Source organism: Stigmatopora argus, chromosome 3, assembly GCF_051989625.1.
Source record: "Stigmatopora argus isolate UIUO_Sarg chromosome 3, RoL_Sarg_1.0, whole genome shotgun sequence".
Classification (NCBI taxonomy): Eukaryota; Metazoa; Chordata; class Actinopteri; order Syngnathiformes; family Syngnathidae; genus Stigmatopora; species Stigmatopora argus.
The window spans coordinates 4,553,463-4,581,137 of NC_135389.1; the positions used below are offsets into that span (position 1 = coordinate 4,553,463).

At 39.2% G+C, this 27,675-nt stretch overlaps 1 protein-coding gene across 3 annotated transcripts; it reads right to left on the reverse strand.

The window, feature by feature from the left end:
* Window positions 1-1,574: 1,574 nt before the first annotated feature.
* LOC144071452 (basic helix-loop-helix ARNT-like protein 1) lies at window positions 1,575-21,804 on the reverse strand. Of its 3 annotated transcripts, none has more exons than XM_077596592.1 (20): window positions 21,646-21,804; window positions 19,081-19,225; window positions 17,755-17,818; window positions 16,770-16,917; window positions 15,779-15,799; window positions 15,611-15,643; window positions 14,624-14,653; window positions 14,309-14,466; window positions 13,051-13,130; window positions 12,605-12,697; window positions 12,273-12,390; window positions 11,511-11,660; window positions 9,991-10,237; window positions 8,980-9,086; window positions 7,281-7,431; window positions 7,123-7,202; window positions 6,908-7,019; window positions 6,459-6,552; window positions 5,413-5,506; window positions 1,575-4,288 (listed from the first exon to the last, which is right to left on the reverse strand). In XM_077596592.1, the coding sequence occupies exons 3-20, from the start codon at window positions 17,798-17,800 to the stop codon at window positions 4,131-4,133; spliced, it is 1,920 nt and encodes a 639-aa protein (XP_077452718.1). In that variant the 5' UTR covers window positions 17,801-17,818; window positions 19,081-19,225; window positions 21,646-21,804; the 3' UTR covers window positions 1,575-4,130. The 3 variants fall into 3 exon arrangements, with proteins under 3 accessions (XP_077452718.1, XP_077452716.1, XP_077452717.1); XM_077596590.1 differs by having other exon boundaries at window positions 6,450-6,552; XM_077596591.1 differs by lacking the exon at window positions 21,646-21,804 and adding an exon at window positions 21,341-21,507 and having other exon boundaries at window positions 6,450-6,552.
* Between the last annotated feature and the right edge of the window lie 5,871 nt (window positions 21,805-27,675).

A 27,675-nucleotide genomic window follows, 5' to 3' on the forward strand; every position in this document is an offset into this window, starting at 1 on the left:
AGGAGACAAACAACCATTCACGCTCACACATACCTTGGGGCAATTTAGAGTGTCCAATTAGCCTACCATGCATGTCTTTGGAATGTGGGAGGAAACCAGAGTACCTGGAGAAAACCCACACAGGCCCGCGGAGAACTTGCATACTCCAAACAGGTGGACCGACCTGGATTTGAACCCAGGACCCCAGAACTGTGAGGCCGACGCACTAACCACTCAGTCGCCGGGGTGCCCACCTATTAAACATTTAAAAGTAAAAGGCAATGTGAATACATCGGTGATTTGAGTGACAATACAAACAAGTTAAATTATCAATGTGAGAAAAGTAAAAAGGGTTATACAATACAAGTGAAAGTATACATTTGAGTATGTGACAGTAAAGATATCTAATATTGCTTGTTAGGTACGTACAGCCAAGCACATGTTGATGTCAATGAGATAATAAACACAATGGTTTAGTCAGTTAACACTAAATTTAGCAAGTTAATCTGGTTCTATTATCTACTACATGTAGTAAGACATGGCATACAGACGCTCCCCTACTTACGAACATTCGACTTACGAACAACGGTACATACGAACATGTCTGCAAATTGGGTTTATGTCGAAAAATGTTCGTAAGTTCGATTTTGTATTGCGCGCCTTTGTCAGAGTAGTGCTTCTTTCCTCCGCTAATACCGACGCCTGGCGCTGTGAGCGCTCAGCTCACCCAGCATCCAACTTCTTCTGCCCAGTTCGTTGCAGTGCGTAAGTTCCGTAAGTGCGTGACGTATCTCCAGTGCGCAAAGAACCTTTTTCATTTTTATCATGAAATATCTCGTGCAGCCATTATTCAATATGGTTGGTGAAAAGCGAAAGGCTTCTAGTGAGGGAGGTGCAAGAAAGAGGCAAGCCATTTCATTTGAAATGAGTGGCAATAATAACAAAGCTTGATGCGCGTTGCACGGGAATACAACTTGAATCGTTCGACCGTCAGTACCATTTATAAACAGAAAGATCGAGCAGCAGGACCCAAATATTGAACGTTACACAAAGTTTGCAAATCAATTGAATGATGCCATACAGTGCTACCGCATCATTTATGATGAAAAAAAGAAAACTGCAATCGTCGTTAGATCACTTCTTTCGGCCAGTTTCTAATACATAAATCTCTCTCTCTCCCCCTCTACCTCCCCGTTTTTTTAGTACAAACCAATGCGTGTTACTTATACAAGCCTTAAACATACAAATGCACTTATATAAACTTTCAATATACTTATATAGGCCTTAAACATAAATTATAATACAAAATATAGCACTGAATCAACTTAAAAAAAAATCAACTTATGAACAATCGCTCGGAACCTAACTCGTTCGTAAGTAGGGGAGCGTCTGTACTTAAATTTTGAAGGATTTAGCACACTGATAAAAAGCATGTGCTTAGTACCTAGTTTTTTTAAAAAATGAAATCAAGTTGCTTTGTTGTAAAGCAGTTTGACATCTTTGAAGTCAACCCAAATGGAATAAAACAGGTATTTGATTGGCTGAAATTTCCAAATAATACAAAGACACATCTGAACTGACAGAAATGAAGTTTTATTTTAAAAATATTTCACTGCGATACAATACACTCATCATACTCATATATTTCCATAAAGTATACTCTTAACATAATATTTATAGTTTGATACATTGTCCCGGTGGGATGAGTAATCGACACGGGAAACACTTTAATGTAGTGTCTAGCTTTTAAAAACACAGAAAAATGCACTACAGCAGAAAGAGTGGACAACCTGACACTGGTCTGTTTGTCTTCTAGTTCATCTCAAAAGGAGCGCTTGGAATTGGGGGTGCACTAACAATCTGATGATGCAGTGCTAGCAAACAGGAATACAGAGACTTTAAGACAGTAATGACATAAAATAGAAATTAAAAACCTGCCCGTGTGAAGAGAACTCGCTTTTGTGGCATGTTAAAAATTCATTTTGTAAATTCGCCTTTGGCTTGTAAAACTGCGTTCGGAGTGCACTGGGGTTGAAGTAAAAACCCATTTGCAGTTTTCTTCAACTGAATTGACTTTACCCTCTGTATACAAAATATTTTACTCTTATTCAGAAATAATGTGAAGCTTCTAAGGAGCAGACAATGGGGCAATAACAACATTGAGCATTTTGTTTAAGTAGCATTCATGGGGTTTGGGAATTTGCAAGCAAACATTCATTTATCTTCTATACGGCTCATCCAGGTAACAATGAAAAACCTATCCCAACTTTTGAGTAGACACTGTGGTATTAAAGGAGAAGACAACACCTTTATCATGCACATTCTGGCAGAAAACAATTCGTTAAATAAATTGAAAATATTTTTTTCTGATGTTTCATAGTGGTAAAAACATTAATAAAAGCTTTTATTTTCCCCAGAGGCTGCCGTCATTAGTATTGGGGGAACTTTTAAAATTCCAGTGCTCTTATAGCAAATTAAACGAGAGTATCCTACATTTTTTGTCTTTTCTTGTCAAGTCACAACCTTTGTTTCATACAGAATAAATATTGTGACATTATGCCACTGTGTTCAGGACGTTTGATGGGCGAGGGCTGCACTATTTATGCAAGAAGTGGGCTTTGTCTGCCTCAGATGGAAAAAGCAAGAAAGACAGCAACATACTGAACAGGTACAGTATCTAGTATAATGATTGTGAGCCTATAATTCTTTAAGCTTTTCATACCTGTGTTCAAGTCTACCCACGCTTATAAGGATTCCTACAACGGATTCACAAAATCAGGATCATTTCTTTAAGTTGAAACATTTTTTTCGGAAAAATGTACAGATTAAATACTTAAATATGTTGGTGAGTGTTGTCTATCCCTTTAATAAAGCAAAAACTATCCCAGAAAATGATAGTTGTACATTATAGATTTTGTTTCATTCTATTTAATGAGAATTAAATTTTTGGGGGAAAAAGTTAAGTAAAAATATGTTGATTTTTTTTTCCATCCGCAATTACAGAACCAATTTTTCCTTTGGTCACGATCAGATAGAATTTAAATTTCCAACATTACAATGTTTACCCACATATGAGCTTGGACTTTTTTTGTTTAATTTCAAAATACGACATGTTTTTTTTAATAACATGATACGAGGGCTGAAAAGTCACATAAATACAATTCAATTTGACATTATTCTCATAATATTAAGACTTCTTGCCGGATCGTTTCTAGTTTCTCAAAAAATGAACAATTTGAAACTTAAACATGATGTATTTGTCCTCCCCCCAAAAAGAAAAAAGGATAGTATAGCATTACCGTTTTTTTTCCTGTGTCCCTAAACCTCTTTGGCTCATTTAAAAAAAAAAAAATAACAAATGTGGGCTTTTTCGATGACGTCTTGAAATGGTTCAGTGACTGAAAACAGTTTGACGTTCATTAGAAGTTTACGGAAAGTCTTTGACAGGACCGTGTGCTAACATAAAAAAATAAAAATAAATGATTGGAGGGGCAATTTTAAACCTAAACGCCCTTCAGTCTACTCATATTGTTAAATTCTAAGATGGTCTTTGTTTGGAGAGTCTTGAAAATGCCATGACATATCTTTCTTCATCAAGATTGCCCACTCAAATGCACGCAGTTAAGCAATGTGGAACTTTTAGAAGGAGTCCCTCAAACCCGACGCAATGCGCAGTTTAATAAGTGGAAGTTTCAGCCCGATGTCTCCCTTGCTATATGGGGACATGGAATACACCATGTGGAATTGGTGGAGTCAAGTGTCTTCTTAGCAATAATGATCCATAGGGTAAAACGTGCCAGTTTCCACACATTATCTTAAGTGGACACTGATACTCGACTGACACTTCAATGGAGCCCACAAATGTGCCAGACTTGGCTGTTTTGTTTTTTACCCTGGCAGCTGAAAGAAAGCCCCATTCCAAATATCACTCGTAGTGTTACTTGGTTGTTGCGGATGCAACGCTCACTGAAAAGGTGCTCATGCTCATCTTTCCATCTTTTGGTTCACCATGAGACTTTTGCAGTGGAGCTGGCAGGAAAGTGCAGGAAAGAGAAAGGAAACTATGAGAGGCAAGTCATTTCCTTTCGACTGAACTCTTTACTGGTGGCTCTGGTGCTGGAAGCGGGTTTCTGTCTCATCCTTGAGTTTCTTCACAAGGGCCAAGGCAGGTCACTGAAGTCCACGGGGCCGCCTAAGCCTGCGTCCGCCTCCAGAAGGGACATGATGACAGCCATGGCTGCTTCGTCATTGCTGGGACTGCTGGAGCCGGGTTCGTCCATGATGTCGATACTCAGGTGGGAGTTGTCGCCTGGAGGGAGTCATGCCATCAATTAGTCCAGAGTGTGAGCATGAAGATAAAGGGAGTGCCCACTATATTTTCCGTTTGGCTCAGGATTTAGCAAATTAGCTGAGTTGTGACATAAAAACTCAGATGCCACGTTAATTCTTTTTGGGGTCTATCCAAATGTGGAGTGCTCAACGTAGGAACCGTTTCGTGCGTACTGTGTTTAGAGACGAGCACATTTAGTACTCGCACACACCCAAATGTTAATGTGTTTGTGTTGTCAAGCGAGTTTTTGCTGTTTTATTTTCTTTAATAAAGAAAAAGAAAAAGTCCCATCTGTGAATTTCACGTTGATTCTTTTTGGGGTCTTTCCAAACGTGGAGTGCTCAACGTAGGAACCGTTTCGTGCGTAGTGTGTTTAGAGACGAGGACATTTAGTACTTGCACACGCCCAAATGTTAATGTGTTTGTGTTGTCGAGCGAGTTTTTGCTGTTTTATTTTCTTTAATAAAGAATGTGAATTTCCTTTGTCTTCTTTAATAGTGATTAAGGTTAGGCGAACTGTCCGGCGACGAAGCGTCCGTTCGACGAACCGTCCAGGGACGAAGTGTCCGTCGACGAAATGTCTGTGTACCGCTTTCGCATGCCTCACAACCGAGTGTATCACAGTTTGTTTTTAAAAATTATCGAACCAGCCACGACTCGCTTTGACCCTTCCAAATGACAAAAGTTTTCTGGGAAGCACGTTGGTGATATTGCCCTACTATCGTTATGCGCAGCATTTGGGGAATTGGTAATCCTTGACCCATTGTGAAAGACTTTCAGTCTGAAAAGCCATTTTTACACTAAATCATGTTACCAATAGACCTATTTACCGTAAATTCATCTTTCAGCTGTTCGTTATATGCGCAAATAACTTCATAAAGCCTCTCGCTTACTGACACCTCTCACAACTGTCAGATAAAATTCAACTGTTAGATAAAATTTTGATCTGTCGTCTGTTTTATTTTGAATGAAATATTGAATTTTAGATGTTCCATATTATTACATTGAATTTATATTCACAATCTGTATGAGGTCCCAATTTTTTGGGAATTGAATTTGTAATTGGGTTGGAACTGTAATGAATATGTCATTGTAATACTCACTCATGATGGACTGGTTGGAGTAGGGATAGCCGACGGAATCAGGTCCAGGAAGGATCCCAGTGTTGCCCAGCTCAGGGGTTCCTCCATTATGAATCTATCAACATAACATATCATAAGTATCAGATGACACTAGTGTGATACTGTTACCACTTCGCGGCTTGAACATTTTCAGCTTCAATACATTGCGTTTTTTATATTAAGTATCAAAAATGGTCATAAAACTGTTAAAATTCATGCTGAAACTCGCAAGCAGAAGACAGATGAAAAATGGCGGAAGTTAGGGCACTGCTTCTGTGACGCTAAAATTGGTGGCACTCAGCGCAGAAGAAGCAATATTTTACTGGATAATAGAATACAGGTCTATATATATAAATATAATATTTGTAAATATAATATATGTCAATATATTATATATACATACATATATATATACACTATATATATATATACATATATATATACACTATATATATATATATATACATATATATATATACACTATATATATATATATATATATATATATATATATATATATATATATATATATATATATATATATATATATATACATATACATACATACATACACACACACACACACACTGTGGCAAAAACAAAAAAAATCCCCCTAGTGGAAAAGAACAGCTTCAAAACAGGTTAGTTTAAAAAAATCATTCAATATTTTACAGTTTATCTTAGTGATATAAGCCTATATGTTAGCAACCTATTTTTGCTCCAATCCAGTACAAAACACCAATTTATAGTAATCTCCATCATCACCAACAATGATGTATTAATCTATGGCAATTGATCAAAATTGGAGAGCACCAAACCTCTTTTTAATTAAAAATGGCAGACTGATTTCTCAAGCAATTATTTTTGGAAGGAGACTCCCGATTGATCAGTGGAGAACACAGTTAACTCTGCATTGGATTTCCAAGTGCCTTTTTGTTCGTTTGTTGGGCCACTTATGAATAACTTGATCAGGACATCAAGACTTTCTTTTGGAGTAGGTATTGTGTGTCTGTGTGCACCTGTGTCACCTTTTTTCCTCCAGGGGAGCAGGTGTCCGGCGGAGGGGTACTAGTGATGTTCAATGGGCTCGAACCACAGCTGGAAGGGGAGGAGCCTCGGATCCTGCAATCAAAACACAGGTATGATATGTAAATAGCTAATAACGCATTTAGACTAGTGTTGAGCGATAAGGTCTAAGTTTGTTGTCTTGATTATTATTTTTTCCTCAAACGTCAATATTTGGATATGGTCTTTAATTCAAATGATTGAATTTAAGACTTTGTTTTAAAGTCTTTTAAAGACCCCACAGATAATCTGAAAACAGAACAGTCAAAATGTCCAAAGCCCACTTTGTTTGTTTTTTAAAACAAAAACACATTGGGCCACTGGTTGACTGCTCTACGGTATATTCTTTATTTTACTGCTTTTTTTTGCCACAAAACTACAGTATGTCGTTACAAGAGTAATATTTTCTTACCTTTGGATTTCCATCACTTCCTCTGCAATCATTCTTCCAATTTTGCCAGCTCCTGCTCTTGTGCCACCAGGAATACCAGGCACAGTCTGCAATGCTCGTCTTCCTCCACCGACTTTTCAAAAGAAACACGGAATGGAGATTAGTTTTTTCCACTCAAGAATCACGAATGGGCATGGTTGCACCCTGTAGTGTGCCAAGCAGTATTGTAAGCTTACCCTCTGAAGTTAGAACACTATCCATACTCTGTGGGGAGGCAGCAGATTGAGTGTATTCTGATCCTTCCATCAAGGGACACCTAGTGAGAAACAACCATATGGAAGTCATCTGTTGAAAAACGTTTTTTCACATCCTTTATTTGCCCTTTGCCACTTACGAGACAACGGTGTTAGTGGAGACAATGTATTCCACCTCCTTGGTCCACGGGTTCATAAAGCTAAACCATCGGCTCCGCAATGTGATGAAAGAACCATCTTTGATTTTGAATTTGTAACAGTTGGTGTTAATCTTCTCTCTCATCTGCAGCACTACAATATACAAAATAAATTAATTAAATGAGTGTGTATAGGTTGCACTGCATTATAACACACACACACACAAACATATACAGTGGGGCAAATAAGTATGTAGTCAACCACCAATTGTGCAAGTTATCCTACTTGAACAGCATATTGGCTTTTGAAGAACGCCATTTCACAATACTGCCCTGTGCTCAGCAAGAATGAAAAAATATGGCTTCAGGTATGAACATTAACCGGGGCAATAATTTTGTCAAATAATACAAAGACTAGACAGATATATAAGAAGCCCCGATTTTTATCAAACTGTACAAGAATGCTCCAAAAAATATTTCTTTTTTACTCACATGACCAGAGTTTCGCTTTTTTCTACCATACAAAATTAAATGCACTGAATAAATTTGCACATTGGACCACTACCAAACAACAAGCTTTAGTTTAAATATAGCTGACCGGTTATTTTTTTTAAATACATTTGACTGTTTATGTGCAATAATTTTTCCCAAGCTTTCCCAACCTAGTATTAATATCAAACCTTTGAATTTAAACTATGGATTGGACCCAAATTAAAGATGTCCAACCAATTTGTCTTTGTTGCTTCTACACGAGGTGTCTAGAGGTATTCAAGCATATTAGCTCCCTGTGGCTTCACAGATTATTATTATGAAATCTAATTAAAATCGTTGCAGATGGCTGGCAACTGACATTTTAGTTCCCGAGCAATGTGGTTCTTTATTGGTTTTTGGAGGAATAGGTGTAAAAAATACAAACCGCTGTTTTATTTTGACTTTCAGCAGCCCTTTTTTTGAGACAGATGGGGCGAAATTTGACATTTTTTATCGATTTGCAATTTGTTCGTGAAGATGTGCTAAGTCGCTAACCATTACCGGGCAAGCATAAACAATGTGATTCGATGGAAGCGGGTGTGGTTTTATTGTAGCCAACTCTAGGCTCCACTGGTCACGTGGACAATTGTGGGACTATTCAAATTGTATAACATACGGACACTGGGTTCTCCAGGTGACTTTGATCAGGCAAGCTGCAAATAGTGACCTTAATTACACAAATTTTGATTTAATACTTTTTTAGGACCTGCAGGAACCCTGCTAAGGCATACATATAGAAAACCTAATATGAATTTGGATGTGTTATGTTAAGAAAAAAAAAATCTAAATTTGTGATTAGCCATTATCCGATATATTTTTTTAAATGGTAATTCTACTTTTTACATTATACTTTTGTTTTGAGCATGGTCCTCAAGAATCCAGTGATTATAAAAATCAAAAATAATTTTCAAACTTTTATGGAATGTCAACACAGGGGAAGGTTGTTTTGAAGAAAACAACACAGCACAGGCCAAAAAGAGTAGCATTTGTGTGCATGGGCGCCTGCATATATGCTCCCAATTATTTAACCTTTATCTCTAGATTTACAGAAAAAAATCAAATGAGAGCAATTTGAAGATATCTGAGACAGTTACGTTGAAAAGATTTCTGGGATTTTTTTTTTAAAAAGAAGGTGGATTTGATTTATTAAGACTAATGCATTTCCAGATACCTTGTCTGTGGCACTCTGCCAGATGGCCAATATCATCTTGGTGGAAATACTCATAAAAAGAAGTTCCAAGAAGCTCCTGAGGCAGATAGGCGAGGATTGCTGTTGCTCTGTTAAAGAGAAAAAAAAAGAAGACTTGATTTTGCACTTGTCACACTATCACAGATTTTTATGCACTACGTAATTAAATGATAGACTCTTAGAGTACTGTGTTTTCCTCGCTAAAACACGCATCTTCAATAGATAGCCTATTTTAAAACTGTTTCCACATATAGGTTGCACTGCATTATAAGGCACAACAGACGTGGTGGAAGTAGCGGTGGGGGGGTTGCGTTCTGCATCCACTAGATCGGGGGTCAGAAACCATAAATTCTGGAGCGGCATACGGCTCTATAGCAGTGCCCACTAGTGGTTCCCTGTAGATTTTTCAATCAAGTTTGAAAATGGGGGAGAGAAATATATTTCTGTCAACGAAGATTTGCGTCATAACCTGTGACACACATTTCTATCAGCAGGGCAGGATTCTATGTAGGTCACTGTTGTAAACAAACCGATGACTCTGTGATAGATCTGGTTGATCTCAGTTTTCTAATTCAGCGGAAGGTAATTTAGACCTCAAGAAATAGGTTCCAGTGTTTTACCTTTTGACCAGTGGAAAGAGTCACAATAACTGCTAAAATGAGATATTTTAGTAAAAATGTATCAAATTATAAACCAGGTAAAATCTGAAGCATAAAAGGCTGGTGCAGTATTCAATTAGTATTTTTGCCAAGTAAGAAGTGTACGTTATCCCTGGCCACTCATCATTGGTGAAAAGTGTGTGCCTTTTTCACTTAATGGATTTACTCATTGACTGACTAATTGACTGTACAATTAAAGTTTTTATGAAAGTGTCTATTTAGTCTATAAAACTAATTGTGCATGATAATATAATAAATATAGTTGAGCTTAATGGAAAATCAACAATTACGATGATAAATGATTACGTTGCTGATTTGCATTCTTTTGACTTACCTCTGATCAACGAAGACAAATTTGCCATCAATGGCATGACGGGAAACATACTCAGTGGGCTTCACTCTGATGTCTGCCAGGCTAGGCTGCGGGACAATATGGGGGTGCAGCCGACCAATGGCTACCAAGCAGCTCAAGTTGCATCCTTCATTGTCAGGCTCATTGTCTTCATCGAGACCCATTTTTGTAGGCGGCCAACTTTTTAAGTACCCTGTGCTATGGATGGTGCAGAAGCTCTTGCGACTATCTGTAATGAAAATACAAGTCAGATTAGTCACTAAGATGTCAAGTTTATAGAAATAGTTTTTTTAATCACAAACCAAGCAATGCAATAAATATATATTTATTTTTGTAGTAGTATGATGACTGAATAAATTGAAGGTTTTATGATATTATTGCTTGACTTTAGTACGGAAGTTTGGGTACATAAGCACTGATGGATAAATTCTGTCCAGGTCCTTGGTGAAAAATGACAGCGGGCTAACGCCATTTTCTTTTATCGAAAAATAGAGCTCTCTGGGCAGGTAAAATGGCTGGACGGCATGGAGGAGCGTAGTGGTAGTTTAAAGCGAAGTGTCCCATAGATTGATGACAACATGGTCATCACCATCGAATATGGCAATCGCCTTGACAGCGTCATTCATGTCCTTGTACAAAAGCATATTTGTACCAAAAAAGAAACAGCGATCACAACTCCCCATCAACATCAACAAAAACTTCTCGCAAAAGCTCCTCCTGAAAATGCTTCTTGAAGCTGACAAAATAAGACTGGGACCAAAGCTCCCAATAAACTGTTTTTTTTTGTTTTTATTTATATTAAATGGAGAGAAACTATTTTCAGTGTGAGTACAGTACTTAAAGTATTTACATTGTTTGTAAATATATAGATTATACTTAGATATATAGAAGAGTCATTTCATATACAAATAACTAACATTTATTAAATACACTTCTTGATAATTGTACTTTTATTTTTGTATAAGCGTGAAAACATAGTATGGTAGTAACAACAAAGGTGATCCTACTTCGTGTTTATTGGATGTCTGGTCTACATTATCCGCGAAATTCGAGGGATTACTGTACGTTTGAAAAGAACAAGAATTAAAGTTACTACTTCGGAAAACTAAATATCTGCTCAAAGTACCAATTGCCATGACTATTTTTACAGCTTTTATAACAATTACAAATTTTAAGTTGTGAACAAGTTGTGCATAAGCTGTCTAATTATTACGATGATCAAGGTTTGGCATGTAAAATTTCTCCCTGTTTCTTTAGGTTAAATGAATATGCACTTAAAAGGCCAACTTCCTTTATTGTGTAATCCATGTGCAAAGTGAAGCGTGATTCCTGGCTATAACGAGGATGTGGCGTTAAAAAGGAAAAAAAAGGGATCAACGCAGGGAAAGAAATGTTTTATGAGGTAGCTAAAACAAGTGCATGTAAAGCTGATGATGTGTATTTGAAATAATTGCATTTCTGGGAAATATAGTGATAAGAAAGATTTTTTTCCGAAACATTACCTTTTTTCTTAGAGCAGGTTGAGGGAAAGTCTTTATCCTCTACTTTGACAGACGGCCTGTTGCACTTCATCCTACAAAAAAATGACCGTCTCGCACCAGAACATAGTCTAGACGGCCCAGGCGTGATGTCTGTCTTCACTGGAAGACCAGCTGCAAAAAACAACACAAACGCCACAAAACACATCATTGTTTAGAAAGTCAATAAAAGATCACTTCAGGCTGTTTTTTCATGACCACAACTAAAATTAATCCAGTCCATCGTATTTTCATTATAGTAGAAGTATAATTATTTTTAATACTTGAGCACAATTGAGACCTTCGGCCGTAATTTTGCCTATTGGTAATAGTATGAAAATATAGATTTTTATCAGAAATGTGAGACCCGTGCGATCTTACGCCATTGAAAATAAAACTTGCTCGGCGAATTGGACGGCAGAGAGCACCAGCGAAGGTTTTTTTGTTTGTTTATAAATGCGAACCCCGGGCGATGTTATGCTGTGGCGCTTATTTGAAAATAAAACTTGCTCGGCGAATTGGACGGGATAGAGCACCAGCGAAGGGGGATTTTTTTTTTTTTTTTTAACCAAATTCAGTCACTCGTATATCAAAATTTGTCTTGTATTTTAAGATAAATATTTGCTCAAAATTTTACTCGTATCTCACATTGCTCGTATGTCGGGGCACTTGTATGTCGAGGTACCACTGTATTTGTTTCTCGGGGTGTTCAAAACACATTGATAAGGAATTTGGTAAGGATCTTACTTTTAGCATCAATAAGCCTCTCACGGGGGGCTGTATCGGAAGAAGACAGCTGTTCTTTGACTTTGGCAATGTCCTTAGGATGAAGGTAGTCAAAGAGACTCTGACCTATGAGGTCATTCTGAAAGAAGATAACAGAAAACAAACGTCAATAGTCACACTTAGTCATTACTCCAATTTACTGCATGTTTAATTGTAGTTCTGTGGACTAGCTTACGTTAAGATTGTGAGTAAAAAATAAACTAAATCCACAGTTTTTGTACTCATGGGATAACAGGAACCATGATGAGCTTTTAAATCTATTCAACAGTATGTTGCAAACATTCAATGCATACCTGGCTGTAGTTAAGAATCTTGTAAACTGATTCAGAAACAAAAAGAATCTTTCCACGATCACATCCAACCACAAATAGGAAACCATCAGCAGCCTGCATCAATGAACACATCATGCACACAAAGCATTTAGAATTTGCAGTTCCACCTAGAGTGCTAAATTAATTTGCCATTTTTGTCCTTTAATTTAGTTAACTAAAACAAATCCAGCAATTAAAAGCTGTGCGAAGCTAGAACATATATTAATAAACTGTGTGTCTGAGGGGGAGGGGAATTAGAGATACTCATAATTGCCTCTAATTACATTGAGTAAATTTTCACTGATACTTGTCAGTCAAAAAAAAATGTAGCAAAAATCATGCATATATTTAAGAGTTTAAAATGGAATCATCTCTGTTGGCTATATTTTATGATAAAGGGCAGAACTGAATTTAAGTGTAGCACTCACCCTTAATATCAAATGTTTCAGCTCATCATCTGAAAGGAAGGAAGGCTTGTAGTTGGCCTCTGTATAGGGATTTGCTGCCCCTGCATACAATAGAAAACGTAGTTTAAATCTCATTATACTTGTATAATGACAATAAAAGCATTCAATTCAATTCAAATCAATTATCTCGAACCAAGAACAAATTTTAACAAATCCTATTGCATATCCTTTTTCTACTCCACCAACATTTTTTTCACAGGGGCACAATTTAACCCTGAAATGGGTACCCTTCATTGCACCGCCTTGCTTAGGACCCATTTTTCCCCCGGTAACCACGGTAACCCTCTATTTCTTTTTTCAAAATGTTCATCAACCAGCACTGCAGACGCAGGTAAGAACCAGTAGTGACTTATAAAATGGGTGTAATTTCAAAGAAATCATAAAACGTTAATGATTGTTGTTGATTAATGTTGTTTGAATTCTTAATGCTGTGTTTATTAAATGTGTGTTCATGTTTGTGTCTCTATGTTGTATCTTGGTAGCTTTCTCTTGTTCCCATGCGTTTTAAGACGGATTTGTACATATACTTGTTATTCATTTTGTGACATTAATAAATAATTTTATGATAATTTTCTCTTATTTTTGTGTGTGTCTCACATCTTTCTTACAACATTGGGACATGTTGACCAACTTTAAAGGGTTTAGTTGGTAGATGTGTGAGGGCCGCACATAAAATACACCTCTACTTACGAAATTTTCAAGTTACCAAAAAAGTTCCGGAAACTATTAATTTCTGAAGTAGAGGTATGACTGTACTATAAATTGGAGAACTTGATGGATACTGTCTAGATCAGTGGTTCTTAACCTGGGTTCAATCAAACCCTAAGGGTTCGGTGGAGCCCCTGCCATGGAGGTCAAGACACATTGACTCATCATGTCTATATACGATAACACGCCGCGCATGATCATCACTGGCTGCATATGATCAAGTGACATTGCTTGGCCAATCAGTGCTGCAAGGAATTTATATATCTTGAATTAGAAAAAATATCATATTTAATTTTACACTAAAGTAGGGCTCGGTGAATCCGCATATGAAACTGGTGGGATTCGGTAGCTCCAAAGAGGTTAAGAACCACTGGTCTAGATCAATACAACAGCTAATCTGGTTTTCTGAAATTTGCTCTGAAATTGTACACACAATTTTTTTTAGTATTATGAAGCTATTAATCTGGACTTTCTCCAAATGCAAGCCTTGAGTGATGTAGTCCATTCTAACCTCTGAGTGTCTTCATATGCTGAACAGCCATGCGAAGAACTGTGAGTTTATCCAGTTTACGGGACATGGCATTGCATGTTGGCACCAGTGATGCCAATTCATCAATAAAACTGTTCATCTTGTCTCTTCGACGCTTCTCAATCTGGCTGTGAGCCTCTCTGTTTAGAAGCAAAGAGGATAGTGAACAATAGCACATACTGTACATGTGGAGTTGTATGAGGTTTTATTCCAAGTTGTACTACACTGATTTGATCCTGACGACTTAAAATGAATGCATGTGTTGTCAAATTAAAGAAAGAAAAAAAAAAGTTATACCTGGCATTCTTTATTCGCCCTGGTTGGTCACTGAAAAAAAGAAAAGATGCATAGTGAAAATATGGCCAAATACATATACTCAATTATTAGTTTTATAATAATTTTCTATTATTATAAAATAAAAACCTCCACAACACCAATAAATTCTAACAAAAAAAGACTGAAATATTGTTTGGAATTTGTATGGATATAAAATATGGCGATCTCCCGAGCTGCACAAGCAAATATATTGTTGTGTTGATTTAATAGCGGTGGTTGTGTTGATTTAATAGCAGGTTTGTCAAGCCACAATGGCTGAAGGAGGAGAAGAAATGGATCTGGTTGCAGATTTGCCGTCAAGGCCATTTTCAAGACAGACTTTTCAAGAAAAGCTAGACATCATTAAAAAAGGTCGGACAACTCCAAAGCTATCAAGCCTGTTACAACCGGGAACAGATATTTTCAGCAACAGAACCAACAGAACAGACTCGACTTTCAGCATTAGCTTCGATGGTGAGAGCAAAAAACTTCTTGATGGAACGGAGTAAAATATGGCTATATTCCTAAATAATATTTCAATTTTATGAGGGTATTATTGATACTTTTTTATATGTGCTGTAGCTGCAGTAAAGGCTTTATAGCCATAAAATTGTTATTGTGGGTTGGATTTTAGACGTAGAACTACTGAAGGCCTAGATGTGAAATGCACGGACCGCCACTGCAAAATAGCATGATCTAAGTAGTGTTCAAGATGATCTGGTGTGATATCAAGAGAGCCAATACTCTCCGCTTCAAATATTATATCTAGATTGCATTTGAGCAAATAAAGACTACTGGTAAGTTTATGCAAATACAGTACAGTATAAGAACCTGATACAAAGTCACTTGCTGAAGGCTAACATGATGCTTTGTTAGTTAACGCTGGCACAGGACATCAATGTCAATGTATGTATTCCTTTCAGAATAGCATGAATAATTGTAACATTTTATGTAAGAATGATAACTTACCTTCCCAATTTATCTTTATCGGAGTCCATATCACTACAAAAAGGAGAGATTACTTGTTAACTAAACAATTGAAAACTTTCAACAGTGTAAATAGCTTGGCATGCTAACTTTCTTCTTGCTATTTGACAGAAATAAGGTGGCTCATAACTGCTGAATGTTTGAACTTACTCAAATGAGAAGCCATCGATTCTGAAAAGAAAGATATTTATGGATCAGTTTTGATTAAAAGAAAGTCATGAGCAGAACAAACAGCGAGCATTCTAGTTTTGTCATACCCTAATCACCAAGTCTCAGGTTGCAATGCACCTTTTATGCAAGATACGGTTTATTTTTTTCTTGAATTTCATTCACAGACGCCAAAATAAATTTTGTTTAGCGTTTTATCCGTTTATCTTTTCTCTATTTTGAAATAAATGACCGTATGGGCCGCATTGTCTTGCATTATGGCGTTTTGTCTTTGTCACCTTGCAGATTAGTGCATGTCAAGTCTAATTTGTGCACATACAAGACGTAGACTTGATTCAGTCATCTTTTTTTAGTTACAAATATGGCTTATATGCGAGAAAATACAGTAGTTGATATGATCTCTGGTATTTTGTCTTCCTCATCTATACAGCTGATTTTAAAAAAGAAAATGTTTTCTACAGAACACCCACCTAAAACAAACAAAACTTTGTGGAGTTAAATCTATTGATGTAACATCTATTGATATTTAGTTAACATAAATTAAAATACATTTGTTTATGTCAAAATGAAATGTTTTTTTCCAATTAGAAAATGTAGTTTACCATTTGTTTAACAAAATACATACAAATAATACATTTTAGAGCTGAAATTGCAATGACAGTGACATTTATGGTCAGGGTTGTAATGTAATTTTTTTTCAAGATTTAAAATAAAACCTTTATATTTTTATGACAACTTTTTAGGCTTTTAGACTAAAACTAGATGAAACCTAATACATTTAGAAATGACAAAAATATGTCTAAAACTAATAAGCATTTTTGTTCAAAGGACTAAAACTAAAAGGTCATCCAAAAATGACATTGGCTGTCAGAGACTGTGGTAATGCCTATACTGTCAAATATTGCTTCTAACAAATGATGAAACAAATTGTCAGTGACGGCTCTAGTTTTATTTTACATATTCAGTTGCTTACTGGTATTCTGTGGTGCTTCCCTTTCTTTTCCGCGTGTAGTCCATGCCAGGAGTGCTAATCGAGCTCGAGATGAGGTCGGTGGAGCTTGGGGACATGAAGTCAGTCATTGTAGAGGTAATGTCCATCCTTTGGTCTGCCATCAGGTCATCTGGGACAGAAAAGCACAACTGTGAAATTACTATCTGAGGATACTCATACTGTAGGCATAAAATATGTATGAAAGTGTTGAAAATGTGTTGTGAAAAATATATGAATTGCTGTATTTTCCCTCCTATAGGGCGCACCTTCAATGATTGGCCCACTTTAAAAATGGTTTCATATATAAAGGCTCACCAGATAATAAAACGTGGTAGGAGTAGTGGTGGTAGTAGTAGTAGGGGATTGTGTTTTATATCCATTAGACAGAGTAGGGTCACAACTATTAAAAAAAAAACAGTTTTGTTTTTTTTCCTTCAGTGTGGAGTCCTAGTAGCAAGCTGGCTTCTGGTTACGAGTTTCAGTGTGGATTTTCACATTTTTATGAACTTAAAAAAAAACATTTTTTTTCTTCAGTGCGGAGTCCTAGTAGCAAGCAGAAGACAGGGGAGTTGCTTCTGCTTCCGAGTTTCAGCGTGGATTTTTACATTTTTATGAAGTTAAAAAAAAAATATCTGCGATGTAGTGAACCCGCGAAAGTTGAACTGCGAAATGGTGCGGGATTACTGCATTTTGATTTTAACCTTGTAATAGTTCAATTTTAATCTCCTTTTATTCAGATTAGTTTTTCTCTCTGAATATTACATTGTATGACTTCTTGCAATTTCCCGCAGCACACCTGACCATTGCTCACGGCACACCAGTGTGCCGCGGCACAGTGGTTGGGAAACACTACTTTAAAGAGACTCAGATTCCCATTCGCTAAGTCTAAGCATTCAAACAGGACAAGTTAAAATGAATAAATAAAGGTTTGGGAAATGAGGACACCAATTAACTAACTAACACTCACCACAGATGTTCATCACAGCCTCTGCGTTAAAATCATCTCCTTCCATCCACTCTTTAACCCTCGACTGTGAACATAAAAAAAAAATCAGGCTTTAAGGAATACTGGTGATTGAAACTAGTGATAATAGAATGCATATAAAAGAAGTCCCCTTGACTGCTGCAAACAACTAAGAAACCTATGCCATATGTTTCTCAAAAACACAAGGATAAACAATTTTCTTAATGATGTACATGTTTAACGAATCAATGTACATACTGGGTATCACTTAAGAGAAAAGGGTCATTGTATATCAGGGGCAGGAAAAGCCTTGTCACTGTGAATCACGTGGATGTTGAACCTGGCTGGCATGACCTTTGGGTTACATTTCTAAATAGTGTATTAAAACACCCCAGCTAAATCTAATAAAGAGTGAATCTTAAAGCAGCCATATGTAAGAAGTGAACTTCAATTATTCAATTATTTGTGGCTGCAATATTTCAATAAACATAAAAAGTCCACTAACATGTTTTCATTTCCTTGATTCTGATAGCTTGGACTTCACTGACCCAACACATTCTTTGTAAAATAAACCAAAAAAAGCTCAAAAATGTTTGTTGGCCAGAAAACTAGTTGTTACTGAGTGATGTCGCTGGTATATGACAGACTTCGTCTTCTTCTGTTGATTTTCATTAATGTAGTGCCTAGCATTTTATTTAGTATAATATACATGGATATAGAACATAAAACACATTATGTACAGTGGTAACTCCAATTACAACATTAATTTGTTCCAAATGTGGTTTCATAATTAGGACTTTTCGTAAGTAGAAGCGTATTTTATATTGAATTATCATAAATTGTTCCACTGTCTTTAATACTATGCTCAATCCCCATAGAAATGATAAAAACCTACCATTTTTTTAATGAAATACGTACCGTATTTTGGCACACAGCCCTAGGTAAGATGGATGCGCCCCAAGCGAGCAGTGACAGGCACAAGTGAGTTTTTTTTCTTGAATTTCATTCATAGATGTCAAAATAAATTTTGTTTAGCGTATTATCTGTTATTGTCTTTTCTCTATTTTTATATAAATGACCGTATCGGGCACATTGTCTTGCGTCATGGGGCCATGACGTTATGGTGTAATGGCGTTGTCAACTCACAGTTTCGTGCATGTCTTTTTATGCGCATATAACCCGTACCCTTGATTCAGTCAGCATTTTTTTGTCCGACAAAAGCAGTTCATATATGAGCAAACACGGTAAATATAAGATCTTGTGCGCCTTCAACTGCTTTTAAATTGAGAGTGCATAACCAAGATTTTAGGAGAAAGATGCTTGCATTACCTGGAAACAGAAACAGGCCTTCTTAGCTGGCCAATCAGGATAAAGAGCAGGGTGCTCAAAGTCAATGTTATGTGGTCTCTGGTAGGTAGGTCATGTGCTCCCTATCTGATCTGGTCCCAAGGTAAGAGGTGCAGCCAGTGTAATTCTGGAAAGAGATGAAAAGCTTAATCAGAGGAAAATCATTACATATTTTATTATATTCATTTTCTGAACCGCTTATCCTCACAAGGGTCACGGGGGGTGCTGCAGCCCATCTGAGCTATCTACAGGCACCAGGCGGGGGACAACCAAAAATCATTCACGCTCGCACTCATACCTAAGGACAATTTCCAAAGAGTGTTCAACCAGCCAACCCTGCATGTTTTTGGGATATGGGAGGAAACATACACCACACAATACATACATAATTTTTCAGACAATAAGTCGCATCGGAGTAGCACTAGCTAAACTGCACAACGAAAGGAGAACAAAAACATGAGTGGAATGGTGTATAATTCACATTTTGGGTGGATTATACCCAGTGCTCGCAGAGACATTACAAAGAGGGAGTTGCGACCAGAGACATTACACGAGGGAGTTGCGGGGAGAGAGACGGCGTCCGCTGTCTGCTTGTATATCAAAATTTGTCTCGTATCTCAAAATAAATATTTGCCCGAAATTTTACTCGCATCTCGAATTGCTCGTATGTCGGGCCACTCGTTAGTCGAGGTACCACTGTACATGTTTGTAGCTATAATTACCTGAGTTAAATCTTTGTTCTTATGCCAGTAATCTCATAACTGGTTTCATTTTTTAGTACACATTTACAGTAATCATCTAATCCTGCTATAAACCAGAAATGCTTATTATTGGCAAGTGTAGCTCAAATGAACCAATGTCAACTTACAAAAGACAACATTTTTGACCATTCTGGCTTCTCAAGATCTAGGTAATCTTTTCATCTAAACTTCAATGTGACCAAAATAAAACTCTGACCCAAGTTGTGCCACCAAAAATATCTACAGCAGTCCACATGATATAACAGTACAATTCTGTGATTACAAGTGTCGCCAAAGAGTTAAGAGTTGTCAGTTGATATTTTTATAACTAGTCGGATTAATGAAATGTCTTCAGGGCAGTTCATCACAAGAGCAAAGCAAATAAAGATAACTTTGGATAAATGCTAACAATATAGGCTACCTGCATTTTTTTGTTAAGATTTCATTGACAACTTTAACATTTGTATTCACGAAAAGTCAGCAAACAATTATGAAAGTATTGACTGACTCACAGTAATTTATGTCTTATCACTATGACTTCGTGGCAACTTTCAAAATGACGATTACTATCTGGAAGACAAAAAAAAGCGCCGTCTGAAGTTCAGAACTGAGCAGCCCGGCAGTTAGCGCGTCGGCCTCAATGGTGGGAGTCCTGGGTTCAAATCCAGGTCATGTTCTCCTGGGCCTGCGTGGGTTTTCTCCAGGAACTCAGGTTTCCTCCCACATTTCAAAAACATGCATAGTAGGCTGATTGGTCAATCTAAATTGCCCCTAGATATGAGTGTGAATGGTTGTCCCTCTCCTTGTGCCCTGCGATCGGCTGGTCACCGATACAAAGTATCTCCCGCCACTGGCCCAAAGCCAGCTGGGATAGGCTCCAGCACCCCCCGCAACCCTAATGAGGATAAAGCGGTTCAGGAAAAAAAATCAGAACTGAGCTCTCGGGTTTACAATACAAACTCAACAACAACTTAAGTAAACTGGTATTTTTTTAATTGTATTTATTTATCAGGGAATTAGTTACAAGCCCCCAATGAATGATTGGATAGTGCACAACAATATGTATTAGCTAAATCTAAAAAACGAATCACGCAAGCTACGACTGGGGGAAAAAGTGCGACTAAAAGAGAGTTGGTATCATTTCGTAGCCCATGGAAGAATAAACATTAAGGGTAGTTCAATATTAATTAAACACCGACGTGGTTAACATCCTCCGCAGGGAGCCTAACTAGTACAATCGCCACATTTTCCAGCCAGTGCCAACGCTGTCACGATTTTCATGACCAAATATGAGCCTGTCGTCATATCAAGAAGGCATTTCGGCCTTTAGGGTGGACACCTTGTCGTCCGCTTGGCGGAAATAGTTCATGTCAGCTCTTGAAGTTTTCGGAACAGAGAGGATGCTGTCGAAGAAAACCAGTCCAGGTGGCCCACAAAGGCCTGTTTACATAGCTAGCGACCTAGCTTTAGATAGCATTATTCACCTGATCGTTAGCACTTACTTAGCAAACATACTGCAGACAGGGTTTTTCTTAAAGACGCAGTTAGCTATATGAATGTATAAACCCAACCTTTAGGTGGATTCCATTTTTTTGCCACAACAAACACAAGACTAATATCAGCATTCATCCCCAAGCCATGAAACCTCTTCTGTCAGAAACTGGGCAGCGAGCTAATGTCCCTCCTTCCCAGGGCTGGGAAAACATCGACGACTTACATCATGTAAGCCATGAGCCCCCGGATAAGCAGAAAAGTCTCCGAAATACAACAGAGGCAATTAGCATCTTAGTTTCCCATTTATACTTACATTTCGTCCGCTACAATTTCACTATCCATTGAAGGCCACTGGGTAATGTGTTATAGAAAGTCAAAGAACTGTGACATAAACGATTTTCAATCGGTGACCCAGATTCTCTTCAGCGTCATGCCTGTCGGACCACTAACCTAGTTTTGCAACCAATGGCAGTAGCGCTCCCGCCATTGGTTGGGCTCTGGCCAATCGGAAACGCGATTTGGATGCTAAAACATGACGGACGTTAGAGTTGACCAATTATAACTTGCAGTCGAGCGAACGGAGAGGCGACTTGCGCGCGAATGTGTGGTGCTGGTGGTGACCATAGTTATGACATATATGTAGACGTCAGATGCATAATGCACAATGAATGCCAACTCGGACCGGCATCATCAATTACTGGCCATCTTGTGTCAGTGCTGTTAGCGAAACAACATTTTTTATTGAGCGTGTACGTGAAACTATATATAAATTGATCAGATTTGAACCAGTTTTCAAACGGTGTTATTTTTTTAAAAGTCGGAGATGGAGGTAGTAAATTAAAAACATACAAATGACATAGCGTTTCAACCATCCAGACTTAATGATAACCTCCTTAACAATTTTGTAAAAAAATAAACCAGACCTTTTAAAAATGCGCCAGGATTTTGCCGAGTTGATAGTATTTCTCTCTCTCTCTCATTTTCTGACCCACTTTATCTTCACATGCGGGTGACACCCTGAATTGGCGGCCAGCCAATCGCAGGGCACAAGGAGACAAACAACTATTCATGCTCACACTCATACCTAGGGGCAATTTAGAGTGTCCAATCAGCCTACCAAGCATTTGTTTGGAATGTGGGAGGAAACCGGAGTACCCGGAGAAAACCCACGCAGGCCCGGGAGAACATGCAAACTCCACACAGGTGGACCGACCTGGCGTTGAATCTAGGACCCCAGAGCTGTGAGGCCAACTCGCCCCGCCGACTTTGGACGGTGCTCGCACTTAAAAAAAAAAGCTCTCCTCTGGAGAATTACACGAGGAATTCATTAAGGCGGGGCAGCTGTCGAATCCGCCCCATGAGCACTATTTTCCCCTTCTCTGACCGATATGCAACTGTGACCCACGTCGGTTCCTCCGGCCTGCGCGTTTGACCAAGGACGGGGTAGCGGTTCTTCCTTCTGGGCACTCGCCCAGGTTGAAATTCGCCACTCTGAACCATTTCAGGGAGACCGAAACGCCCTGTCTGACATAGATGTCCTACTGCGGAACCCGCCGCCTCCCCCGGCGGCCTCTTTTGGCTGGGCTGATCCAAGCAGCGGCGGCAGCAACTCCGGTGAACATTTTTTTCTCGATCACACCGTGCTGTTCATGGCTTCGCGGCAGCAGAGCGGTGGCGGTTACCGGCCCGCCACAGCTGCCGCTGCGATGGGCACCACACGCCCAACCCCCTAGCTGAAGGGCGGCTGCACGGAGACATCTGGGCGCACCCCGTCCTCCGCCATCTCGCTCAACCCCACCGGCGCCCGCTGTCGCCCCGCACCGCCCGGGTTACCTGGTTGATCCTGCCAGTAGCATATGTTTGTCTCAAAGATAAAGCCATGCAAGTCTAAGTAAACACGGCCCGTACAGAGAAACTGCAAATGGATCATTAAATCAGTTCTGGTTCTTTTGATCGCTCCACGTTACTCGGATATCTGTGGCAATTTGAGAGCAAATACATGCCAACGTAAGCATTTATCAGACCTAAAACCCACACCGAGGACTCTGGATAACCTCGAGCTGACCACTGGCCCCCCGTGGCGGCGACGTCTCATTCGAATGTCTGCCCTACCAACTTTAAATGGTACTTTCTGCGCCTACCATGGTGACCACGGGTAACGGGGAATCAGGGTTTGATTTCAGAGAGGGAGCCTGAGAAACGGCTACCACATCCAAGGAAGGCAGCAGGCACACAAATTACCCACTACCAACACGGGGAGGTAGTGACGAAAAATAACAATACAGGACTCTTTTGAGGCCCTGTAATTGGAATGAGCATGCTCTAAACCAGGGGTGGGCAAACCGGTCCACGAGGGTCGCTGTGGGTGCAGGTTTTTGTTGCAACCAATCCAGCAAAGACACTTTAACCAATGAGATTTCTGCAGAAAACAAGAGCACCTGACTGCAATCCACTAATTGCACTTGTAGGCCCCCATATTGGTGAAAAGGTCTACTCTTTATGGGTTGGAATGAAAACCTGCATCCACTGCGGCCCTTTGTGGAAAAGTTTGCCCACCCCTGCTCGAAACCATATACCCAGGACCCATAGGAGGGCAAGTCTGGTGCCAGCAGCCGCGGTAATTCCAAACCCAATAGCGTATCTTAAAGTTGCAACAGTTAAAAAGCTTGTATAGTTGGATCTCAGGTTCGAGCTGACGGTCCGCTGAGAGGCGAGCCACCGTCTGTCCCAGCCCCTGCCTCTTGGCCGCCCCCGGGATGCACTTAACTGAGTGTCCCGCACCTCTGGGGCCTGAAGCGTTTACTTTGAAAACAGTGTTAAAAGCAGGCCCCTTCGCCTGAATAGCGCAGCTAGAAATAATGGAATAGGACACCGGTTCTATTTTGTGGGTTTTCCTTCCTGAACTGGGCCCATGATTGAGAGGGACAGCCGGGAGCATTTGTAATGTGCCACTAGGGATGAAATTCTTGGACTGCCGCAAGAAAGCATTTGCAAAGAATGTTTTCATTAATCAAGAACGAAAGTTAGTGGACAATCAGATACCATCGTAATTCTACCCTTAACGATGCTGACCACCGATCCGGTGCCGTTATTCCAGGGCTGCCAACTACTCCGTGATTTCAGGAGTTTCTCCGGAAATGCAACGCAAACTCCGGACAACCTCCCTAAACTCCGGAAACCCCCCCAAAAAATTAATGTAATTTTTTTGTGTTGAAGGAACCATTTCTGAAAAGTAAAAAAAAAAGCCAATTTAAAAGCCTCGAAATTCACGCCATCACTATGCCTTCTGCCATCTTGATTCAACTGCACTGTAAACTGGAAGAATTCAGTAACACGAGTGCATTGTGGGGCGGGCCGGTGGGGCGAGTGGTTAGCGCGTTGCCTCACAGCTCTGGGGTCCTGTGTTCATATCCAGGTCATGTGTGGCCTGCATGGGTTTCCTCCGGGTACTCCGGTTTCCTCCCAGATTCCAAAAACACGGTAGGCTGCTTGGACACTCTAAATTTTCTGTAGGTATGGATGTGAGTGTGCGTGGTTGTCCGTCTCCTTGTGACCTGCGATCGGCTGACCATCGATTCAGGGAGTCCCCCGCCTCTGGCCCGGAGACAGCTGGGATTGGCTCCAGTACCCCCCGCAACCCTAATGAGGATAATGTGGTTCAGAAAATGAGATGAGATAATTCTCCATTTACTAACACAGTAATAAATAACATTTGTACGAGGGAGATGCGGCGAAAAATCATAAGCAGCCTTTCACGGCCTGGCCACCTGGCTGTCTTGTATGCTCGTATCTCAAGGTCAACATTTCCTCCGGATTTAACTCGTATCTCAAATTCCTCGTATGTCGGGGAACTCGTATGTCAAGGTAATAATAATAATAATGATAATAATATACATAGGCTTTGTCATTGTCATCATACCCAGAAACTGCATATGACAAAATTGGTACTACTATAGGTAATACTGTATCTTGAATTTGAAAAAAAAAATGTATTTTATTTTACACTAAAGTAAGGTTTGGTGAATGGGCATATGAAACTGGTGAGGTTCGGTCGCTCCAACAAGGTTAAGAACCACTGGACTGGGGATTGCAACTATTTCCCACCAATGAGGAATTCCCAGTAAGCGTGGGTCATAAGATCGCATTGATAAAGTCCGTGCCCTTTGTACACGTCGCCCATCGCTACTACCGATTGGATGGTTTAGTGAGGTCCTCGGATCGCCCCCGTCGGGGTCATTTCCGGTCCTGGTGCAGCGCCAATAAGACAATCAAACATGACTATCTAGAGCACATGTGTCAAAGTGGCGGCCCGGGGGCCAAATCTGGCCCGCCGCATCATTTTGTGTGGCCCGGGAAAGTAAATCATGAGTGCCGACTTTCAGTTTTAGGATCAAATTAAAATGAAGAGTATAGATGTATATTCAATTTCCTGATTTTCGCCCTTTTAAATCAATAATTGTAAATTTTTAATCATTTTTTTCCGTGTTTTTAGTTCAAAAATCATTTTGTAAAATCTAAAAATATATATAAAAAGCAAAAATAAACATTGTTTTAGATCTATAAAAAACTGAATATTCAGGTCTTTTAATCCAGTTCTTTTAATCCGTTTATTTAAAAAAAATCTAAATATTATATCTAAAATGGTCCGGCCCACGTGAAATCAAGTTGAAGTTAAAGCGGCCCGCGAACCAACCCGAGTCTGACACCCCTGATCTAGAGGAAGTAAAAGTTGTAACAAGGTTTCCGTAGGTGAGCGACCTCCCACGATCCAGCGGTGGGAAAAAGGTTTACCACAGAGAGAGAGAGTGAGAGACGAGGCTGAGGCTCGAAAGACTGGTTTCGGGCGGCGTGGAGGCGACGCATGCTGGCAGGGAGCAAAGACTGCCTGCGTGGGAAGAAAAAAAATCAACAAAAAGAACAGGTTTTGCCTGTTTGTAGTTACACAATATCAACGAAAGACAAATCTAATCTTTCTAAAATACAGTCATACCAACTTACGAAATTAATTGGTTCCAAGACTTTTTTCGTAACTTTAAGATTTTGTAAGTAGAGGTGTAGATTATATGTAAATTCTCTAATTTGTTCCATGGTCCTCACACAACTACCAACTAGACCCTTTAAAATTGGTCAAAGTGTCCCAATTTTGCATGAAAGATGTGAGGAAACACACAAAATGAGAGAAAATTATAAGGAAACGATTTATTAATGTCTTAAAATAAATAAAGCATATGAAAATGTGCCCTGCGCCGCTGAAATATTTCCCCCTGTGGCCGTTATGGATGAAATACCTGTGTAGGTCCGCCAGATGGTGGCAAGAGCCCGTTCTACCAGCGGCCAAACCTGTCCACTTTGTAAAACATTTTAGACTTTTACGTGTGCCCTATATGTGTGTGTGTGTGTGTGTGTGTGTGTGTGTGTGTGTGTGAGAGAGAGAGAGAGAGAGAAAATATGTGCCACGTTGCATTTGTAGTTTTTAATCGCTTGTTAAGGAGAATTCAAAATAAAATAATGGATAAGGAAATACATTTACTTTTTGGGGGATTTCGTAACTTGGATCTTTTTCGTATATGGAGTCACTCATTTGCATATTAAAAAAAATCGTAGACTGAAACTTTCGTACCCAGAGGCATTTGTAAGTGGAAGTATGACTGTACATAGACAGGGGGTTGATAATCAGTAATGTCATAAGGGAAATTAAACAACTATGCTCACACATGTATACTATTTTACTAATACTATATGTATAACCTATCAGAAATAACTTTCTAATGACGAGTGTCTGAACCCTAACCCTAACCCGAAAGAAAAAAACACTAGCATTAAGATGTTGTGATGGTTTCTGATGTTATTTTCGAATTTCATTTTCGGTGAATGAATGAATAAAATGTTCTTAGATTTTTAAGCAGGGTGGCCCGGTCGCGCGAGTGGTTAGCGCGTTGGCCTCACATCTTTGGGGTCCTGGGTTCAAATCCAGGTCATGTCCATCTGTGTGGAGTTTGCATGTTCTCCTCGGGCCTGCGTGGGTTTCCTCCAGGTACTCCGGTTTCCTCCCACATTCCAAAAACATGCATGGTAGGCTAATTGGACACTCTAAATTGCCCCTAGGTATGGGTGTGAGTGTGCATGGTTGTCCGTCTCCTTGTGGTCTGTGATCGGCTGGCCTCCAATTCAGGGTGTCCCCCGCCTCTGGCCTGGAGACAGCTCCAGCGCGCATTTCAGAAAATGAGATGAGATGAGGTGAGTTGAATTCAATTATTGATGACCAGGATCACAACATGACTCATGGGCAGCCTTGTACTATTTCCGAGGGGTATTTGAATGCATCGTAGCTGTCACATGGCAA

What these genes read in the sequence shown, in the direction of transcription:
- LOC144071452 (XM_077596590.1), bottom strand. Translation starts at nt 17,800, where the DNA reads ATGGAAGGAGATGATTTTAACGCAGAGGCTGTGATGAACATCTGTG. An exon ending in GAAGTGATGGAAATCCAAAG is followed by an intron (nt 6,553 to 6,907) that starts GTAAGAAAATAT and finishes TTTTGATTGCAG; the next exon opens with GATCCGAGGCTCCTCCCCTT. An exon ending in GAGGAAAAAAGGTGACACAG is followed by an intron (nt 5,507 to 6,449) that starts GTGCACACAGAC and finishes TTATGTTGATAG; the next exon opens with ATTCATAATGGAGGAACCCC.